A 20,792-nucleotide genomic window follows, 5' to 3' on the forward strand; every position below is an offset into this window, starting at 1 on the left:
CTCCCACTTCCCTTCTTCACCCCTCGGCCTTGTTGCGGTGGAGTGCTCCAATCCGTCTCCTCTTCCTCCTCAACCCTACTCCCTCCAAATCCGACGACGCGACAGCGCGGGGAAGGCGGAGCAGAACGAAAATAAAAAAAGGGGATCCATAACGCTCGAGGTCTCGATTCGATTGGGGCTGCGGGGGGTCGGATTGGATCCTCGGATCCCCCGCGCGGAGGGGAATTCGGGGCCCAGATCCCCGCGATTCCGGCGGCGGCGGCGGCGGCGGGGATGAGAGACCGGAGGGCATGGTGGCCCCTGGCGCGGGAGGAGTGAGGCGGCCGCGCCCAGCAGCAGCAGCAGCAGCAGGAGGAGGAGGAGGGGAACAGTTTGTGGTCGAGGCTGTTCGTCGAGGCGGAGGGTGCTGGTGGCGGTGGGTGATCCCGGGCCCGAGGCGGCCGTGCCATGTCTCGCTGCTTCCCGTTTCCGCCACCAGGATATGAGAAGACCGCGCGCCCCGACGCCCAGCTAGCCTCGCACCTGCTCGACAAGGTGGAAACCCAGCACTTCTCCCGCTCCCCGCACGCCGGCTCCGTCCCTATCTTGGCTTGCTCATTCACTGATCGCCCCCGTTGGGGTCGCCGCTCCTAGTAGCTAGTACAGTACAGACTTTTGAGGCATTAGAAATTTAGGATCGTTGCTTATAGAATTTTGGACTCGGCCTTAGTGCGCATTTGGTGGGGGGATAGGGAGCTAGGGCAAAGTTAGTTAGGGTCTCTGTATGACAAATTTTAGCAGTATTTGAGTTCCTGCAGCTGAGATCGTGGGCGTTACAAGATGTGCGAGGCCGTTATATGTGGGATCCTTTTTCGGTGAGTTCAGTGACTGGGAGAGACTCGAGCGTAGTGTTGCTGAATCAATGCTTTCCTAAACAGCGTCCCTGATCACGTGAACTAGATAACTAGGGCTTCATGTTAGCCATAGGTGGATGTTTCTTCTCAATGAATCAACGGGAAAGAAAGCGCTGCTGTCTGGTGTTTTGTTTTTTTTGGTTATTGATTCAGGCTTTGGCCATGCAGGGATTGACTAAGTAGAAGGGGCATGTAGATTTTAGCATAATTATCATGCCAGCTGGTTACTGAGATATACTTTTTCTTAGAAGAAAAAGTGACGTAAATGCTTTGCACCATTCCTGTGGTTGAAAAACTATCTACAAACATAAGGATGTTATTGCTGGTAGCTAGCAACTACAGGAAAATATATTTGTCCCACCAATATACCACCTTGTGTTGATATCTTGCAACTATAGTTGAAGATCACATGAATAGTTAGATTGGTTATTTTTTGTATTGTTATGGCATTTAATCAGTATCTTTCCCTTTTTGGACATGTTACATGTCCTTGTATAAATCATCACCAGGGCACCATGGAGATTAACATGAAGTTTCTGGTGTTATGCTGTCTAGCGGCTACACTTTACTGGATTCATAGGCTGATGTGCCCTCTTTTTTTACCTGCATATAGGGTTCATTGCTGCTAACCAACTAACAGAATAACAGCTACATACTGCATACATTATGTCCGGTAAGTTCTCAAGGTTCGTAGAGGGAAAAGAAGGGGTTGAAGGGAGGGGGAAGAAAGGGTGGGGATGGACGTTGGAGGGTATGCTAGCGCCTAGGGGCCTTATATCATTGCTCTTATCAAGTCATGTTTCCTTGTATCATAATGCTTACAGACAATTCCACCCCCAACAGACAGAAGGCTTGCCATCTGATTTTGTTCTTGTTATATGTGATATCAATCTTGACATGATTTCTATTTGTCGGTGTTCCGGTGAGTGATTAGATTAGGATGGATGAACTAGTAACATAGTATACTAGAAATAATATTGTCTGGATCACCAAATGTCAATACTAAGTTTTAGCAAGCTGGTTAGTGCAAATAACTCCTTAAGTAGCTTTGGAATGTATCAACTAGTGTAATGTAGTTTAGAAATATCATTACACAACAAGATCATGAAGTGTAAACATTGTAGGTCTGTAGCAGTTAGTAAGATTGATAAGTCTTGCCTTGTGGTCTGGGTTGTTAGTTTTTGTTATAAACAGTTCTTTGGTCATGTTTATTATTTATGCTATGATTAGCCTTTGCTGTAGGATTTATTTAATTTTTCTTTTGAGTTTATAATCCATTCCAGTGTTACAACGTCTGCTTCATCTGGTGTATAAAACTTGCCTTTTTCTTGTACAAGTAGAGATGTGTAAAAGTATGTTGCTTTTGACTATTTAGCCGACTACTCTTTCCTTGTTAAATATATTGCATGTCCTTCCAACCTTCATTACGCGTTTAATCCTTCCAAGAATATGAGTGCAATTTCACTATAAGAAAGGCAGTTCCATTGCCAACTTGATTATTGGGGGTATATTTTTGAGCAAATAGTCAATCTAATGTGTGTTTAGTCTTAAGGAGATTGAATCGAGAGTGCAGAAAGTACTATAATTAATCTGGTTCCTCTCAGATTTATCAGCAAAATAAGCTGAAGCTGTGGTCAGAAAGCCAGATTATTTGGCTATCTATTTGCAATATTTGAGCAGTGGATTCAAAAGTAACATTTCTGGTACAAATACAATAAGGTTTAAATACTGATAGTGTACCAGTGTAGTTCAGTGATTATATTGCTTATATTCAAGCAACTTTTTTAGTGTGGGTACAAAAATAACATATCTGATTCAAGTTTAATTAGTTAAGAACTCTGAAAGCGAACTAATATAATTTAATGGACACAGTTACTTGTTAGTATTTTGTCGTGTAGTATGCCTTTAGGCAGTAATCCTGAATAGTTGTGTGACAAGTTTATCTTCCGTGTTCATCCAGGGAGATTACTGTTTATCTACTTGGAAATTTTAGTTAACGATTACTTTTAAATTTTGCAATGTATTTCACTAGTGCTATGCTCCCTGCCTTGCGTTTTTATTCATTTGCTAGCTACTGTATGCTTGAACTTTTCTTGACTTGGAAGCAACGTTCTCATTTCAGGAGAAACACAAGGAGAAGAAGCATAAGAAAGACAAGAAGGACAAAGAGAAAAAAGAAGGTAAAGAAAAGAAGGATAAAGAAAGGAGTAAAGATAAACACAAAGATAAGAAAGATCGAAAAGAAAAACACAAAGACAAGAAAAAGGACAAGAGCAAAGATAAAAGCAGGGATTCAGGAGAAGGAATTGAAAGACATGTCGAGGCTCCCCATGATCAGAAGTTTGGAGAGAGCAGCAGGAAGTCCGAAGACATTAAGGATCCTAAACACAGGGAGGACTTGCTCAGAAAGATACAGGATCAGAAAGGGGCGGCGAGTCGACCTGTTGAAAATTTTGCTGTTTCAAATGATCGAAGCCATGGAGGCTTCAGTGCTTCACCTGCAATGGAGAATGAAAGAACTGCAGCTAATAAATTGCATATTCACTCTAGTAATGCTTCAAGGAAAAATGAGGGATTGGGACAACAGAGCATCAACACTAATCAACAAAAGAATGGGACATCAATACAACATTGTGAGAACATCACCAGTTCAGCTCAAAGAACTCCTGATGGCTTTGTATCAGCATCTACAATGGAGAAGGAAAGAGTCAAAGTCGCAAGGCCTCCCTCGAATACTGAATCTGCATCCAGGAAAGAGGGGATGGGACAGCGAATCAGTAACATTAGCATACTGGTTCAGAAGAGAACTGAGAGTACAAACAAAGAGATTGCAAAGAAAGAAGTTGGCACGACCACTCCATTGCTTCCAAACCCTGCTAATGCTTTGCATAAGGGAAATGGCAAGGTTGGTAGGGCAATGGAGAACACGCCAACATCCATGCAGAGGTTCAACAGTCCATCAACATCTAGCTCAACAGCAGGCATGGATAGAGGAATACCTAGGCCAACAATTCCAAGCCCAAGCATTACAATTCGGAGACCAAATGGGGTGGTACGGCCGCCTGAAAACCTTTCTGTTTCTGCTAAGAAACCCGATGCTGGAGGCCTTTCACCAGCTATCGGGAAGGAAATGGAACAAGGTGGAAGGACGCTACAGACTAATATTTCAACTGATCAGAAACTGGTTTTGTCAAAACCTCCAACTGTGGAGAAAGCTGCAGATGGAAGAGCTGAAAGGATGGAGAAGGTCAGAGATGGGGCGCCTGATGTTGCGAAGAAAGAGGACAAAAGGAGTGACCGGCATGAGAAAAAGAAAAGGAAGGAAAGAGATAAACACAAAGAGAAGAAAAAGGAGAAAGAGGCAAAGAAGGAGAAATCGGAGCATAATCACAAAGAGCATGATAAGCTAAGAGAAAACAGTGTAAATTATCTGATAGATAGTCTTCCCATGAAGCCCTCGCCCCCTCCTTTAGGCCCACCTGTTGATGATGGAAAAGCTATTCTACCTGAGGAAAACCTGAAGAAGCGAAAGAATCATGAGATGAATGGTTACTTACAAAGTGAGTTCCTAGCTTTGCTTTTTTTGCACTTACCAGCATTATGTAGTCTTGTAGAACACCATTATACTTTTCTATGGTGCTTTATATTATAAGACTTCTGATGCTGTACAGACCATCATGATATGCGGCCTACAAAGTTGCCGAGACCAGCCCTCCCCAACAATCGTGTGGAGAATGGTACCGCATCTCATGTAGCCGCGCCACTCTCTTCTGTGAGGCCAGATGCCATAAATATTGGAAAGGCAGAAAGGCTCCATAAGAAGGAAGAGAAGATCAATGGCAACCAAGAAGCTCAGCGATCTTCAGTTGATTCAGGGCCACTGGATCCTGTGATTGCTTATGCGAATGGCACACCGTCTAGGAAGTCACCTCACCCAGACTGCAAGTATATTAGCCAGATATATAGCATTCCTGAAGCACCTCAAATGACGGAATGGCCTGAGCATGATGGTGAGGGCTGGTTGTTCGACCAAGGTAGCACCCAATCAAGGAAGCCCAACTCAGAGCCTGAGGCTGATGGAGCGCCCCAAGTGTGGGCTCAGACTCTGAATATTGACCCGGCTGATGTCATTGCTTTACCATACGTCATCCCTTTTTAGTACAATGCTGCCCAAGCAGCCGAGTGACAATCCTCTGAGGTAGCTGAGCACTGAAACGTCAAACCACACCACTGTTTGTCTCTGCTACTGCTTTGCTACAATTTGTGTAGCTCGGCTGGCAGGGATGTTTCATACATTTACATGTAGCTGTTCTTATAACTGCATGCACCTTCTAGGTTGGCGCTGGCACGCAGCACTTGTGAGAGTTGACTTGGCAGGGGAGTAGCCTGGCGAGTGCTGCGTGGAGAAACAGTGTTGGTTACCACAATAGGCTGGATTCTGTAACGGAGTCATTAGCTGTTATCGCTGCACAATTTTGATCTGAACGGTGTAAAAGCATTTTTAATGCCAGAATGTACATTAGAGGGGGGCGAGGAGAGGGAAGAGGAAGTCTTGAGATTCATTTATAGTAGTCCGATGGATTTGAGCTGCTGGCCGAGAAAAATCTGCTTCTGCTTGATTTGTTCCAAAGTTGACACTTCACCTTGACTTGTCTTCCTGTGTATATAACTCTTAGTTTACATAGATGATGATGTGGTGTCCTGAGGTTGTAACTTGTTCCACGGCATTGATGTTGAGAAGTCGTACACATTGCGAGGCGTGATCAGAAGAGGACGACTTGTGAATTTTGGTTTAGTATACCATTTGACTTTGTGCACTTGATATTGCTTGGCATGGTTAGGTTGCTTTGCTCCAGACTGTTTGCATGGTTGGTTGGTTGGTTGGTTGGAATTGTCCCTCCAGCTCCAGGGAATCGTTAATGTTGGCAGTCATTTGATGTAGTCGCTGTTGTTAAGATATCCATTTTCCTTTGTCCTCTGCATCTTTCATTTGAAGAGTCAATCAAATCCTTTCAGTTTGCATTTATTTATTGCTATGTGGCTACTATGCCCGTATCCATTGGAAATGGAAGTACCCTGCAAAGCATTTCCTTGATCCAAGGTCAACTCTTGGTCAGGACAAGCACTAAGCTTGAGAGGACGCCCCTTTCTGTCTCTGCAGTCACTACTTGCAACGAATGGCATGATGTGATGAGGTACAAAGCTGGAGAGGATCACAAGCGTTGAAATCTATCAGCTTCCTTTTTGTCGTCGTATCAGGGCGGAGGGTTTGTTTTTCTCCAGTACGGTAGGTCTCTCGTGTAAGTTGCATTTCACCGGAGGTCTGGGATCTGTGCGGCGGCCAGAGTTTTCTTGTGCTCTGCACACGGCTAGTTCAACTACAACGGAGCCTAGTTTGGTTTTGGTCCACCGCACCGGGGCACAGGGCATGTGCATGACAAGATGGCAACCTAGTTTCCAAATGCGACTCTGCTGGTGCCGGCGAGGAATGGCCCCAGCAGGATGGAGTGCACTGGAAAAGGACTGGACACCCATCCAGCAAACGCACGAATGTTCTCTTTGAGATCTACGTGGATATGCTCGTAGGGTGGTCGTTATCTCAATTAACGACCAGAAGATAACGATGGTAGATCCAAATTCTCCACCAAAAATTCTAGAAAAATGTTTGCAGGTACGGATTGAACAGGAGAAGAACCCTACAAAATTTTAGACAACGGAATTCGGTGGAGGGAGAATTGAAAAGGACAAATGTTCAGGGGTGGTCGGTAATTATTTCGAATACCGACCACCCCCATGTTACCGTCCAAATCACAGCAAAAATCATACGAAATTTTCCCTGTTTTCCTCCTATGGGCTGGGCGACCAACGTCGAAAATGGGCTGTACTGTGAGTCCGTGATCGATCGACCGGGCGCGACTGCTTCATCCGGGAGGGAGGGAGGTTGGAGAAGCGGAAGAGGCTCCATCCCAGGCTCGTGATTCCACAGTTTTGTTTGCTTCCTCGTCTGGTAGCTCGAGATAGCAAGGCAACAAACAACCAAGAACCCATCCGCCCATCTGCACTGCACTGTTCCCTGCGTGTAAGAGCATGTCTACCTGTGCTCGCATGTCTCTTCTGCCTGACCAAGCGAGGGAGGAGGAGTGCCTTCTTCTTACCCTGTAGTACCACCAAGGTTCCAATTCCTTTCAACCTCCTACAGTGCAGTGCAGTGTGCACATCCTAACCACCGATTCTACCTTTGAGTGCTGAGTTTTGTACTAGTATTTGTATAAATTGACCCACATGCATCATGCATGGTGTGCCTACTTTGGCTTTGCACCCTCAGCGGTATCAATCAGTGTGTGTTAGCAGGCACTAAGCAGGATTTGACTAGCACTGATATTCACCAGCAATACAATCTAGTAGTATTTTTTTAGAGCACACATAGTGACAGTCGGCGTCGGTATCTCTGTACCGGATCACTGTCGACGTGCTCACTGCACCCACCTCCACCAACCACCATCCTGCTTTACCGGCCCAAGTCTTTTCGTCTTCAGCTCGCTCGCCTCCCTTTTCGCACTCCAGAAATCGACGCCCATCTCTCATTCCCTCCCTGGAAATTGGAAGATCCTGCAGCCATGCCTGCACCTGCAGCAACGCACACATGCAGGGGCACCACCGCTACTCCATTCTAGTAGCCATGCGTGCAACTGATGCAAGCAAGCCATGAGCAATCGTTTGAGCAGCTGGCAAGTGAAGTGAAGCTGCACCGTGCACGGCTCCAGCGGACGCATTGCGTACACGAGAGTGAGTGTGAGAGCTTTTGCTCTGCCCTGTTACACTGGCCATCTTGGCTTGGTCCTAAAGGCAAGTGAGAATAATAAGGGGAAAGAAGGGGTCCATGTGGCCATTTTTCTGTTTCTTTTAATATCCTTGATAGGTTTCCTGAAATAGATTTGGTTTAAATGCAAGCGAGCAATCTCTTTCTCAAAGTTTTCCTTTGTTTTTTTCTAAGAGCAAATGGACGCCTGCAGGTGGTTGGAGCAGAGACATATGAACATCAGCCGAATCTATTAAAAATGTGAAATCGAAGATTGAAAGGAAAAGGTTTCATGCGCGTGGCCATTTTCATATTTCCTTTTTCATTGATAGGTTTGCTCAATTAGATTTGTTTTAAGTAGCTAGATGCGAACAGTCTCTTTCTCATTCCCTTCGCCTCATTTTCTTATACCAAATGGAATTGGAAAGTAGGTGGTTGGAGAAGAGACTAATGAACCTCGGCCAAATCTATATAAAAAAAGTATGAAGTTGAAGCGTCGAAGATTATGAAATGGACTCTAGAGCAGATAACTCATGACTTCGTGCTACTTTTTCTACACCTGCTAGATCTAACTAGGAATTACCGCGAAGGGTTCATTCTACAACCTACATCTCTGAATGATATCTACATCATTAAGCTGGTAGTATAAACATGGACGCCAGGTATGAATGTCGTGACTCGAAAGATACACTCATTATCCTTCCAAGCCCACAAGCATTAGGATGACAAATCGATAAAAAGCATGCATCAACAGACTTAAGCATTATCTACTTGTCCATCTAAAACCAGATATATTTCCAGAAGTATACAAGGCAACAGGAGATCAAAAAAGACGGAGGAACCACAAAGCGAAAGGGAAGGGAGGGGGTAGCAAATGATGGCGCCTGAACTAACCCAACCATCTCTCGTTTCTGTCGGTCGGTCAAACCCAACTGGTCACAAATTTAATCTGTACCTCTTACTCCGTTTGGAAGTGGTCAACAATGGCGTTGTCCTCTGCACCTCATCTACTGTGTATAATTTAGACAGAAATTATGCTGAGCAGTGTCCAACACAGGGAGAGTACTCATGTATGCAGATCAGAAGGCATGTTCATATCATCAGACCATATTCCAGCAGCAATAAGAATTATTAACGCCAAGTACAGAGACCATCATGCCAATCTCTCTCTCTCTCTCTCTCTCTCTCTCTCTCTACAGTATCTACCACTTTCTGTCTTTCTCTCTCAACAAACGTTGCCTTTCCCCTATTTTTCTTCGTCCTTTTGGCCCCTCGCTCTATATATACTGTCAATTATGCATCCTTGGTAGCAAAGCCAAAAACACAAGCCCGGAAGGCCAACCCCAACAAGAGAGGCCGGCCACTTGTGCAGTGTCCCTGTGTGAGCCTGGCCTTTGTTTTCCTCGATCCTTCCTCCCCTGCTAGTCTGCTACATACATGGGTACATGTCCATAACCTCTCCTTGTTCTCCTCTCACTCTCTACCCTTTCATAATCCTCCCTGTTTCGCCTCAGCTGCTCCACCTCTGCCTCCCATGAAGGACCGTCGAGGCACCAGCGGCGGCGTCTTCCCCTTCTCCATGGGCTGCATGTCACAGTCTGCCGTATCCGTGGCCAACCCAAGCGAAAAGAAGCCGCAGAGCGACTCCTCCACCACCACCGCCACCACGACCACGGCTCAGAGTACGTTCTTGATCACAGGCAACATGATCAGTTAGAGCTAGCTGGTTCAATTCAGTTCATATATATTGACAATTCCAAAAGATTCAGAGGAAGGTGGCGGCGAGACCATGAAGGAGAAGGCCGCGACACCCGTGTCGCCGGGGATCGTCGCAGCCGGGGTGTCTAGGCTGATGAAGGGGATCAAGAGCCTGTCGCAGATGTTCGCCGGCGAGGAGGAGGACGAGGAGGAGGAGACGGAGATGGTCATAGGGTACCCGACGGACGTGCAGCACGTGGGGCACATCGGGTGGGACGGCCACGGTGGGCTGAACAAGGTCGGAGCCATGGGCATGGTGAACGCCTTCTCCCTGCCCTCCTCCCTCTCCCTCAGGCAGCTCGGGATGGCCATGGATCAGGCGGCGCATGCTTCAGCTTGACTGCAACACTTGAAGCCAACCTAGCTTGAGTGGTGGTGGTGGTAAAATACATTGATTGATTAACATGGGTGATGTTGATTTGCAATACAAATTTCCATGTGTTTGCTGGTCACTACTCTGCTACTGTAGTAAAAATCTGTCATTTGGTACATGCCTTTATTTTCTTTTTTTCTTTTGGTGAGCATGAGATGAGAAACATATTTGTGTATATATATATAATTATATCCATGCCAACTTGTATAGTTTGTGAGAGCTCTCATATCTCCATCAACACTGATGGTGTTTGCTGGAATATATGTTTTCCTTTTTTTTCTGGAAAAAAATTGCTCATGAAGATTGACTGCTCTTACCGTGTTCTGGGTACGAGCAGGAGCAGGTACATGAGATAAGTGTTGTCCGTAGTGATGATAGTAATAAATTGGTACTAGCAAGCAAGCATAATACATTAATAGTGCATTCAAGTATTTGCTGGCTCAACCACGTCAATTATTAGTGCCTACTACCGGAGAATGCACTGCGCCCTGCCAGTGATTAGAATCATTATTAAGATGGATTAATAATTCACTAATGCTGGTACACGTAACAACAATTCTAGATAAAGGTGACAACCAATTCATACGCATGTATGTACATGGTGATGGTGCAGGGTAAAGCAACTCCCCTTTTTTGGTTGCTTATCACGTCAAGAAAATGACAATGGCAATAATAGACCACTGTGCAGCCTTGGCTTGATGTTCTCCTTAATTAAGTAATTGATTAATCTCACCAACCAGGGATTAACAAGATGCGATAGTCAGTACCAGCTTATGTTTAGCAATTTAATTCCATTTTAGGTTTTCGGACAAATTAGTCAACCGCAGGGTTTCTTAATCAGTCCATGCAAAGAAACACATCTTTGATGTGATGCTCCGTTGTTATCTGTGATAGGAACAGTATTAGCGGACTGTTAGTACGTAATAAGGAATAATTAATTGGATGCCAATGAAAGTTTGATTAAGGCAGTGTTATTTGTTTAGATTTTATAACACGTAAAACATGTCTTTTTCTATCTTAAAAAAGATTCTTCTTTGATAGTAATATACATGGTTAACAGAGAACAATTAAAAACAAAAACCTTGTTGATACACCTTTTTTTAGGGTGCTCACGTGATTTGGCAGTAGCATCCTCGTTTATCAGGTTTATGCCTGGCCGGGATGGTCTATCAGCCGTGCTTTGTTTTGTACTTTTGTTAGTGGATATCTTAAGGTTCGAAAATCGAAATGCCTGTCTAGTTGTTTATCATAAGAGAATTGGATTAAGTGAGACTGATCGGTCCAAATTTTGTTTTTTATGAGCTCAAGTAATTGGGAAGGAAACAAACAGCACAGTGGGAAACAGCACAGTTAGCTCTCAGGTCCTTATTGTTTATGGTGAGCTTTGTTATGGCATAAAGCCAGCCCGTGACAAACCTAACTGCATCATCATCATCATAATCACATCACTTCATGGTTGTTGATTGCAATGTATAGGGCATTAAGCCTTTTTAAATAATTCTTGCAACCAAATCTGCTGCTATTATTTCCTGTTTTGAATCCCAGGTTGGGGTGGAGGTTTTAATTTGTAAGCATTGTTCATTTCTTTATAAAGTAGGAGTACTTGTTCTACAATAAAAAAAGGTTGTGATTAAAATGATCCAATATATGCCTATATTTGTTTACAAGTTGTGGAATATTCGTAAATGCTTGGGTTGATAGATAAACTTACAAGAGCAGCTAGTGAGTACTTGCTGGAGCAGCCTTGCAACCTGCTCTCGGAGAACCATGAAGGTGCAAACTTGCATCTGATGCTTGAGCTGACAGTCATTTCAGACTGAGCCTTCCATTCTGAAGATAACCAAAGGGGAAACCTGAGAAGAGAAGGAACAAACAGAAACTGTTACTTATAGGCTAATTTAATAGTTCTTTTGAAGAAACATGCAGGAAAAGTAGGATATCATTACATTCCAAGGCACTTCAGATGGAGAGGTTGCCTCTAAAGCAGTTCACGCTTCATACTTCAAACTTACAACCAATCACATGCCATAGACCCTATTCATATTTTGGCCCCATGTTGCAGCTTGACCCTATTCATATGATCTTCACAGGACAAAATGCTGCCTAATTAATTGGCCAAGTGGTCAGCCATTGTTTTACATGACTGTTGCCCAAATCCATCAAACAAACAGCCAGTTGTGCTCTGGACTGGGTCTGAACTACAATTCTGATCTCTCGTGGCATCAGCATATGTCTGTGAGTTATCGAAATATCTCTTCTACATAGTCTCTTGAAACATCAGAACATTCATCACAAGTTGCATACAAGAATGAAGTTGAGCTCAGCATCAGCTGCTCCACTGATTCTCATGCCTTGGTTTCTGAAATTTATCAAGTAAGATAGCGAATCCTGTGTTACTACCTCACCCGGGATCAGCACCGGGATGCCCGGTGGGTAAGGGCAGATTAACTCACCACAAATTTCGCCAAGGCTGTCCTCAATTCTCACTTTCCTCTTCTTTGTAAAGAAGGCCTCTCTTGGAGTCAGATGCACAGAGATCTTCTCTAATGGGCTACAAACATGATTTTCTTTTCTAAAAGTGGATCTATTGGCAAAGAAATATTTTTCGGACAGACGCTTTGTGCACTGTACGAGCTTCTGAAGATCTTGCAATCTGGTTCCTAAGTTGACTGCAAATGTCACTGCCTGTGTGCCAACAAGCTCGGATACGATCTGATGATCTTCATACAAAATGTCATCAGCCTCGTATCCTGATAAATGTAGATCTGAAGTGCTAAGAGTGATACGGAATGGATCAATAGCAGGGAAATCAGAAGCAAAGCATGTCAAGTCTAGAACAGATATCCCTGGGATTATCCTCAGCCTGTCTTTCGTTTTTGATGCTATAGCTAACGGTTCATCAAATATGTGTTTATTCTCACTCAACTGAGCTCTTGCAGCATCTAAAGACGACAGTAGGAGGTAACTCGGGCTCGAGCTCTGGAGGACTTGGAGGCACTGGCTTACTTTATCAACATCCACAAGATCTCCAGCCAAGTGAAGCATTGAGGACTGTGTAAGGGAGCACAGGACCTTGTGCGTGGATTGCACAGCCAGGTCAGCACCTTGCTCAATTGCAGTGCTTGGCAAATTGTCATGGAACCTGAAATGCGCACCATGTGCTTCGTCAACTATAACCGGAATGCCTCGCATGTGACAAACACAGACAATACCTTGCACATTGCTGCATATGCCATGGTAGGTTGGTGAAGTAACAAGAACAGCGCCTATCTTCTTTCCATCCTCCTCCAACTCCTTTACTGCTTTATCCACCTGCAACGGGGTGATACCACCAGCAATGTCCCACCCAGAATTATACTCTGGTATTATGTATTTAGGCACTGCACCAGACAAGACCAGTGCAGAGACCACTGAAATGTGGCAGTTTCTCGGTAAAATGAGGTAGTCACCGGGAGAGCAGGTAGCCATCACTGAGGCCTGGATCCCACAGGTAGTTCCATTGACAAGGAACCATGTTTTAAATGATCCAAAGAGTTCAGCTGCTCGCCTCTGAGCATCTAAAATCACACCTTTCGGGGAGAAGAGATCATCGAGCTCAGGTAGCTCGGGTAAGTCATGTAAAAATGCCCCCGAGCCAATGAGTTTCGACAAGGAAGTAGGAGCAGATTTTCCTCTATTGTGTCCTGGGAAGTGAAAGCAGGAAACATCTTGACTGGCAGTTGATTGCAGTGCGTGAACCAGAGGGGCGGTACCACCTTGAACAACTGTTGAAGATTCGGCTGGTGAAGCTTCAGTTTCAGATACTCTTGTCGTGCTCAATGAGGTGCCACATTGTACAACAGCATGTCGTCTGGGAGATTCCTAGGAGGCAAGAAATTTTGTATTGTCACATAGAATACAATGACTCAACTGAACATATGGTTCATTTGTCAACAGTCAATGATTCCAAAGTAGACATTCATATTCTAGTCATGATATATTCTTAGAGGCAGTACAAAGCATCTTCAATAGAGGAGAGTGAGCATGAGTAAAAAAAGAGAAATAAGAGACCGAACAACACAGTAGAGAATCTGAGGTTATCGGCATAGTTTAGGGCCGTATTCTGAAGCCTAATTCCTCATCACCTTTCTACTTTACAATGAAATACATTCTAGGAACAGTAAATATACGAATACGTAGTCTTTTGGAAGCTCATAATCTAAGAATAGATACAGAGCAATTCGACAAACAACTTGCCGGCACTCCATCCAGTCATCCACTCAGCGAAACATCCTTCCAGCACGCACCCCAGAACCACCAATTCTTCCAATAAACCCGTGTAAAACCAAGAGTTCAATACATGAAACGGAATGCGCACCTCACACCTCCACCAAATCCGCACTTAATTATGTTCACTGAAACCATTGGAACCAAGAAGAATACACGGGTTTCTGATTATAAACAAAATTCAGAGGACAAAGCTAGCGAGGCGCAGAGCCGGATATGAGCAGGAGATTACCCGGAGAGGTGGGAGGCGCGAGAAGAAGGCGGGATAGCTGCTGCAGGTAAGGCCGTGAGCCATGCTTCCTCGCCGTCGCGGAGCTGCACAGGTTCGGCTAGAGACGATACGACGAGCTGAACGGAGGTGAGGTGATTAGAGTGAGGAAGGATGATGTGTAGTGATGACGTATTCGGCCCAAAGGAAGTGTGGACCGGCCCAAACAGAAATTCGGAAGCCCATTGCTCCATTGGTGCGATGCGAGGTCTCAGCGGGTTTTCATGCGAGGATAATAAGATTTGGAAGAACACAAGTCCGCATGTCTAGGTAGAGAGATTTCACGGAGGATGTTTTTTTTTTACGCACACGCACACATATCACTACATACTTACATCACACTCACACACATATGATAGTGTTCACTTATGTCAGTGTAAGAGTTGGTATGATAAGATTTACATGACCGATGAAGACTACGTCAACACCATAGGAGTAGAGGAGCTCCTCCATCTCTACCCTCATGCACTCTACTTCCTTGTATGTAGTGAGCCTTGTATATGTTGTACCAGGCAGAGGAAAATCTAGCCAGAAATCGAGCAAGATATGCTAACTACAGTAACACTAGAGCTATAGTAAAAATATCTATAATCCACCAAATAAAAAAATGAGGAGGACTCATGCCCTCACTCATGTAATACTGGGTCCAACCTGGTACTACCAGGGTGCGTGTCAACCGCTATCAGCATGGGGTCACTGACCTGTCCACCTTTGCCAAGTCCTTCTCCAACCATCTGTATTGCTCCCCTGAAATCGTTTTGTGTAAGTACAAGATTTTCTTGCAATATGTAATTGGAAAGAATGAAAGGTTTCATTATCAAGAGTCAGCTTCCATTAACTGATCTGCACACCGGAAACTCTACAAATTGACACTGACCACATTCATACTGAACTGCAGATGTTTTGCACATTGGAGTGGACGTCGAAAGAGTAGTAAAATGGGGAGAAGGATCCGCTATCTTCCGACGGGAACGCGAACCTCGAGCTGTAAGATACAAACGTCTTGTTGCCAATCTGCGGCTCGATCTCATGGTTCCCCTCGACCACCATCCTCGGAATGCTCGACGTCACGGGCTCCATGTACCTGCACAGCAATCATCAAACTCTCAGGTGCATCCGAACTAAGCATTCTGAGCAAACTCTGGACAATTGTTCAGAGTTTCAGACACCTCAAGTTAGCCTCGTTCTTGGTTAGCAGCGTACCTTCCCCAGTAGTCCCAGCGCGGCTGGTAGGTCTCGTGGATCGGTGTCGACTTGGCGAAGGTGCAGGAGTAGCGGTCTGTTCCGGTGCCATTGGTCAGGTACAGGTTGGCGTAGCTGACGTCGCCGACGAGGAGAACCAGGTCGGGCTGGTTGCTCACCATGTGTTCGACTGTTCAGGTGGTGGTATACGTAAGGCCAAGGTCCCCGACTCCCTGGGTAGCTCTTCTGTGACGTCCATTTCTCTCTCCGTTCTCTCTCACACGCAGATCCTATCTGTCAGCTTCTACCTCTACCTCCTGCTCCTCCCATGCTCGCAACCGCCTGCCGAATCGCCATCTACATCTCGCCCTCTACTCTGTGCCCCGACTCCGCAATCGCACTCCCTCCACGCCTATAAAGGCCGCCCCAGCCTCGCCGCCCTCCCGTTCTCCCTCAACCCCGCCGCCCCATCGCGCCGAGCTACCATTGCCGCCCCCGAAGCTTTGTTGCACGCCGTTTGCCGTGTCTGAGCCCTCCCGACACGTCTAAGGCCGTTGCCGGCTTTACAGCAGCTCAAGAAGCCTCCCCCACCGATCCTCAACGCCGCTCCATAGCCGCAGGATTGCCCTCGCCGAGCTCCGATGAGCCTCGCCGCACTTCTTCGTCGCCAGCACTCCCCATAGCGCCGAGACCCGCTGACCGCCTCTTCAGCATCGCAGGACCCCCAGCAAGCCTCTCCGACCGTCGAATTCCTCTCTTTGTCATCGGAGCCCCGTCCTCAAAGCACGCTGACGACCCTGCTGTCGTTCACCGCCGCCCGCTATCCCTGAGCTCTTCCCGACCACCAAGAACACCACGGTGAGGATCCTCGTGCGCTCCTCTTTCTGTTGCGGTAGATCTCATCGAGACCCGTGCCTGGACGTGCTAGATCAAGTGTCTCCGACGATCTTCCAGCGATGTCCAAGATGCCGCCGCCGCTTTTCTGTCACCGCCGGCCGTCAACTCCCCCCAATCGCCCTGAGCCGTCCGATCCGTAGGCAACGACTAAGATTAGATCAGGCCACACCCCTTCAGGAACCAATAAGAATATGCCGCGTGTCTCCATAATCCCTCTCGACATAGCCACGTCATCGTTCCATGTGGATGTTCTTGTCCTACGTGGCAAGCCACGTCACCCTCCTGAGCCACCTCAGCGTGCTAACGTCGTAATTAAGTTTTCTAAACAAAAATAAATATGTTAATTCTTATAAATAGGTTTTTCAATAAAAAAATAAACCCTTTTATTCTCTGAAATTATGTAATCTTACATTTAGGCCCTAAAACTTTTCTGTTTTCACAAAAAAGCCCTAGTAGTATTGTTATTTTACTTTTAGCCCCTGAACTTTTATATAATTACAAATAGATCTTTGATTTTTTACAAATAAGTCTCTAAAACTTTCTGCTTTTACTAAATAGCCCTTTTCTTTTACAGAAAAGCCCATGTAGCTTAAAACCCTTATAACTTTTTGTTATAACTCTGTTTTAGACGATTCTTGCGCTCCTGTGGTCGTAGTAGCGAGTATTTTCTGTTAGTAGGCTTTTTATAGCGTTTTTCTACTGTTTGGTGTACTATTCTTAGATATTTATACTTGCTTATTTCCGGTTGTCGCGATTGCATTAGGAGACGGATAATTCGTGAATCTGCAGGACTAGACTTTCGAGGAGTTTGAACAACCCGTTGTTAAAGGCAGGTGTTCTTGATCATATTATACTATTGTAGGAAAGTATGTCTTTTACTTTCTAATTGCATGTTTTATCAATATGAATCCTATGTTTAGGGTTTATTAATACTTTATATGATTATCCTTGTCATTGGTGTTGTAGTTTAGGTGTCAAGGGTAGAAATGCTTAGTTGTGCTGTTAAGTCGAGTGAGATAAATGTTAATTTGATGGTCTATGCAATATGAACCGATTTAGGTAATCTTTTATAGCAACATAGAACATAGAGATCTAGGCAGGTTAGTTTGGTTGGTATGATTGTTGTGTAAGCATTAAGTGATGTGCAAGTACCTGCTTTAGATTCTAAGGATCAGTTCTTGAAGCCTGTAACTCGGCTGAACAACGCAACCACGAGGCTTATATGGGTACACCCTAGCCAATTAATTAGATGTCATCCTTATTCTGTATGCATTTGGCTGTTGAGTGGCACAAGAGGGGGCCTCTGCAGTGGATGTACTCTCTGTTAATGGTGAAATCTTAGTGGGTGCATATAGGTTTGGAGGCACTTTGTAAAGGTCTTGCAATGAGACACCGGGTCTACACCCTAGAAGTGTGAAGCAAAACGGGAATCATGACTCGTGGGTAAAGTGTGCAATCTCTGCAGAGTATAAAACTGATCGATCCGTCATGCTCACAGTCAAGAGCGGGCTTGAATTTATTCATGCTTAGTGAGGATCTTGGATGGTTGGTTCTGGTAGTCGGGTGATGGTAACCTGATGAGTTGGTAGCAGGATATAGAATATCTGATGAGTTTTGTAATCGGATGGAATCTAATAAGCAGTTCTTGTAAAATCAGTGTTGTCACACATAGTAAATATGACTGTTATGTCTTTTTTAAGTCTTGGATTAGGATGGTATAGATGTAGTAAACTTGAGTCAAGTCTTTCTTGTTTTAAACCATCATGTCATGCTTTTTCACACTTGCGGAATACGATATGTAATCACACTTGTTATTTTTAAAATTAAATATTGCTCAGCTAGAGAAGACTACGCGAAGATCAAGGAAGTTGAAGACTACAATGAAGACGGAACGTCCTAGGTCGCGTTGACCCGAGTCGATTGCCTGTGGTGTGCCCTAAAGTTTTGTTGGAGTGTTCTCGTGTTCTTCCGCTGTCGTTCAAAACTCTGGTATTTATTTCAATAAAGTTATTTTGTTCGATATAGAAGTGTTTATCACAATTAATGTCACTATATGTATGATAAAACTGATTTTAATATACATATGAAATGCATTTGGTTATTCATTTGAAAAACCAGATGTGACATCTTCGGCACAATGGCTGGCATCATCCAGAATGGGTGGACGTCGCTCATGGCTCCGGGGATGGCCGGGTCACCGCACTGGTAGTAATACTTCGTCCCAAGTTGGAGTCCTGGATGGACAGGACGCACACATACATGGCAATGGTGAGAAATTCAGTTCGTGGAATTGCTATAATTTGTAAATTCGCAATGGGGAACCTTGGAGGACGACGTGGTGGATGATGCCGGAGGTGTAGTTCTGGAGGCCCTCGAATGGTAAAGCTGGATGTATACGATCAACTCGTTGGTGGCTTTGTGAACCAGAGAATCGGTGGCAAGACTGTACCGCACGATGCTACCCACGGTCTTGGGGTCCAGCGGCCTGACGACGCCGCCCATCTGGAACTCCTCTGTAGAATCAACCATCAACTAGAACAGTCCCCCCGACCAATGCCAACGCCAAGCTAGTTGGCTCCATGGATTAGCCAAAGCAATGTTTTTTTTTCTTTTAGGGTACCTGTGATCCAGGAGACCCAGGTGGAGGTGGGCGCGATAGAGACCGCGACAACGATCTGTTCGAGGGCCTAGCTCATGACCTGGTGCTGCACCCATGGGTCCATGTTCAGGAGGTCCACCGTGTGGCCCCTGTCCCTGAGTGGCACCATCACCAGCCGCTGCGGCCAAGACAGCGTCGACACCGGCTCAGCCACCGTTGTCGCAAGCAACAGCAGCAACGAGCCATAGCGCATTGCTGCTTTAATCTACTCTCCCTCGCCGTCAGGGTTGGGGAGCAACGAATGGGTGGAGGAGTGTATTGGGATTTGGAGGGAAATTTGTAACGATGGAAGACTTAAGGTCTTGAAGAGGAAACTGGAGGTGGAGGACGCCACTGTCGGAGCGGTGGGTCCCGGTCACAGCCGATTCGGAACCGACCAGCCGACCAGCAAGGAAAGGTAGACTCTACCTCGAAATTGACACTCTGTTCTGCTCTACTATACTGCACCGTTGTTTCTTAATTCTTTGGTGATAATGGCCTGCCTGCAGTGGAGATTTTTTTCTAAGCTTTGCAATGGAGAATTTTGATAGCAAATTGTTAGTTACTATACCTATTCTCTCTCATCTGAAATTCCTTGTTAAGATCGTACACTGGGTTCGCTGATTGATGATGTAGTCTTGTAGAGCCTAATCGGTAAGACATCTTTGTTATCATCATAGTATCTTCAAACCTCGACACCTGCTGATCATAGGTCCAAATCAAGTATGTCACACCCAGTTCTTCCTAAAAAAAATCTTCATCTCTCTCATCGTCCTTGCTATCATCATGACCTCACTACCACTTACGTCATCCCGTCCTTGCCCACTTTCTACCACTCCGTTGCCGACCTCATCGTCCTCATGTGTACTGTAGCACCTCCGTGCTGTCATCATCACCAACCTTGCCATCCTGTCGCATCTTGCATGGTGCGCATGTCCCACAATTCGCAGCGGTGCCACTCCAATGCCATGTCGCCGTGTCCTCGGTGCGCTCTCTGTCTGCCTATAAATGAAAGTTGAACCCTTGTTCTCCATCACCCACACCCCGAGCTCTCTTCCTCCCTCCCTCATCACCACTTCATCCGAACACAACTCGCCGCCACCAGAGCACCACCGTTGTTGGTGAGCATCGAGCCCTCCTCCATCTCTCTTTCCCCAGTCGAGAAGCCCCAAAATCCCCCCAATCCACCCTCATACCTTAGTCACGCTACGAGCCACCTCCTGTATGGTGTAGATTGGGCCGCCGCCACTCTGTTTTGCTGGTCACTGGAGACATTGCCGCCCTGGCTCGCTGTCAAGCGCCACCGTCTCCATCTTCTTCCTCCTCTATGTTCTTCTCTCTCCCTCCCTCTCAATCTGTTTTGAGCCACAGAACCAATGTTCCTCTCCTTATCACTTGAGCCGAGCCAAAACCTGAGCCGAGCCACCCTATTTATTGAGCCAAGCCACCTTCTAAAGCCACCGAGTCGAACCACTCAAGCTGAGTCGTGAGCCAAAACCCGAGCCGAGCCACTTGAGTGAGTTGAGCCAAATTTCACCCTGAGCTGAGCCACTTCACCTGAGCCAAGCCAAACCAAGCCGAATGTTCCTTTTTTCTGATTTAATCTCCCGTAAAACTTCTAAAGCCCATTTCTCCTCCATCCTAACTCCGTTTTTGACAATCTTTCACCAATCTTCATCTAAATTCGAGATCTACCCAACCATATCGATTTCATAATT

The 20,792-nt window shown here is 45.5% G+C and overlaps 3 protein-coding genes and 1 pseudogene across 7 annotated transcripts; 2 read left to right on the forward strand and 2 right to left on the reverse strand.

Annotated features, from left to right (window-relative positions):
• On the forward strand, positions 1-5,869 carry LOC133913768 (uncharacterized). 2 transcript variants are annotated; one of them, XM_062357021.1, is made up of 4 exons: positions 1-534; positions 3,016-4,453; positions 4,565-5,091; positions 5,229-5,869. In XM_062357021.1, exons 1-3 carry the CDS (start codon positions 448-450, stop codon positions 5,050-5,052), a joined length of 2,013 nt encoding a protein of 670 aa, XP_062213005.1. In that variant the 5' UTR covers positions 1-447; the 3' UTR covers positions 5,053-5,091; positions 5,229-5,869. The 2 variants fall into 2 exon arrangements, with proteins under 2 accessions (XP_062213005.1, XP_062213004.1); XM_062357020.1 differs by having other exon boundaries at positions 4,565-5,869.
• A 2,609-nt stretch (positions 5,870-8,478) lies between these two features.
• On the forward strand, positions 8,479-9,902 carry LOC133913773 (CRIB domain-containing protein RIC4-like). Of its 2 annotated transcripts, none has more exons than XM_062357028.1 (3): positions 8,479-9,133; positions 9,207-9,374; positions 9,456-9,902. In XM_062357028.1, exons 1-3 carry the CDS (start codon positions 9,130-9,132, stop codon positions 9,788-9,790), a joined length of 507 nt encoding a protein of 168 aa, XP_062213012.1. In that variant the 5' UTR covers positions 8,479-9,129; the 3' UTR covers positions 9,791-9,902. The 2 variants fall into 2 exon arrangements, with proteins under 2 accessions (XP_062213012.1, XP_062213013.1); XM_062357029.1 differs by having other exon boundaries at positions 8,485-9,133; positions 9,462-9,902.
• A 154-nt stretch (positions 9,903-10,056) lies between these two features.
• On the reverse strand, positions 10,057-14,461 carry LOC133913769 (uncharacterized). Of its 3 annotated transcripts, none has more exons than XM_062357024.1 (4): positions 14,322-14,461; positions 11,770-13,684; positions 11,535-11,676; positions 10,057-10,311 (listed from the first exon to the last, which is right to left on the reverse strand). In XM_062357024.1, the coding sequence occupies exons 1-2, from the start codon at positions 14,382-14,384 to the stop codon at positions 12,113-12,115; spliced, it is 1,635 nt and encodes a 544-aa protein (XP_062213008.1). In that variant the 5' UTR covers positions 14,385-14,461; the 3' UTR covers positions 10,057-10,311; positions 11,535-11,676; positions 11,770-12,112. The 3 variants fall into 3 exon arrangements, with proteins under 3 accessions (XP_062213008.1, XP_062213009.1, XP_062213007.1); XM_062357025.1 differs by lacking the exon at positions 10,057-10,311 and adding an exon at positions 10,336-10,708; XM_062357023.1 differs by lacking the exon at positions 10,057-10,311 and having other exon boundaries at positions 11,382-11,676.
• Positions 14,462-14,723: 262 nt separating this feature from the next.
• On the reverse strand, positions 14,724-19,288 carry LOC133910839 (purple acid phosphatase 15-like; annotated as a pseudogene).
• Positions 19,289-20,792: the final 1,504 nt, after the last annotated feature.

The sequence above is a fragment of the Phragmites australis genome, chromosome 3, assembly GCF_958298935.1.
Source record: "Phragmites australis chromosome 3, lpPhrAust1.1, whole genome shotgun sequence".
NCBI classification, from domain to species: Eukaryota; Viridiplantae; Streptophyta; class Magnoliopsida; order Poales; family Poaceae; genus Phragmites; species Phragmites australis.

What these genes read in the sequence shown, in the direction of transcription:
- LOC133913768 (XM_062357020.1), top strand. Translation starts at nt 448, where the DNA reads ATGTCTCGCTGCTTCCCGTTTCCGCCACCAGGATATGAGAAGACCGCG. An exon ending in CCTCGCACCTGCTCGACAAG is followed by an intron (nt 535 to 3,015) that starts GTGGAAACCCAG and finishes TTCTCATTTCAG; the next exon opens with GAGAAACACAAGGAGAAGAA. An exon ending in GATGAATGGTTACTTACAAA is followed by an intron (nt 4,454 to 4,564) that starts GTGAGTTCCTAG and finishes GATGCTGTACAG; the next exon opens with ACCATCATGATATGCGGCCT.
- LOC133913773 (XM_062357028.1), top strand. An exon ending in CACCACGACCACGGCTCAGA is followed by an intron (nt 9,375 to 9,455) that starts GTACGTTCTTGA and finishes CAATTCCAAAAG; the next exon opens with ATTCAGAGGAAGGTGGCGGC.
- LOC133913769 (XM_062357024.1), bottom strand. Translation starts at nt 14,384, where the DNA reads ATGGCTCACGGCCTTACCTGCAGCAGCTATCCCGCCTTCTTCTCGCGC. An exon ending in CGCGCCTCCCACCTCTCCGG is followed by an intron (nt 13,685 to 14,321) that starts GTAATCTCCTGC and finishes CTTGCCTCCTAG; the next exon opens with GAATCTCCCAGACGACATGC.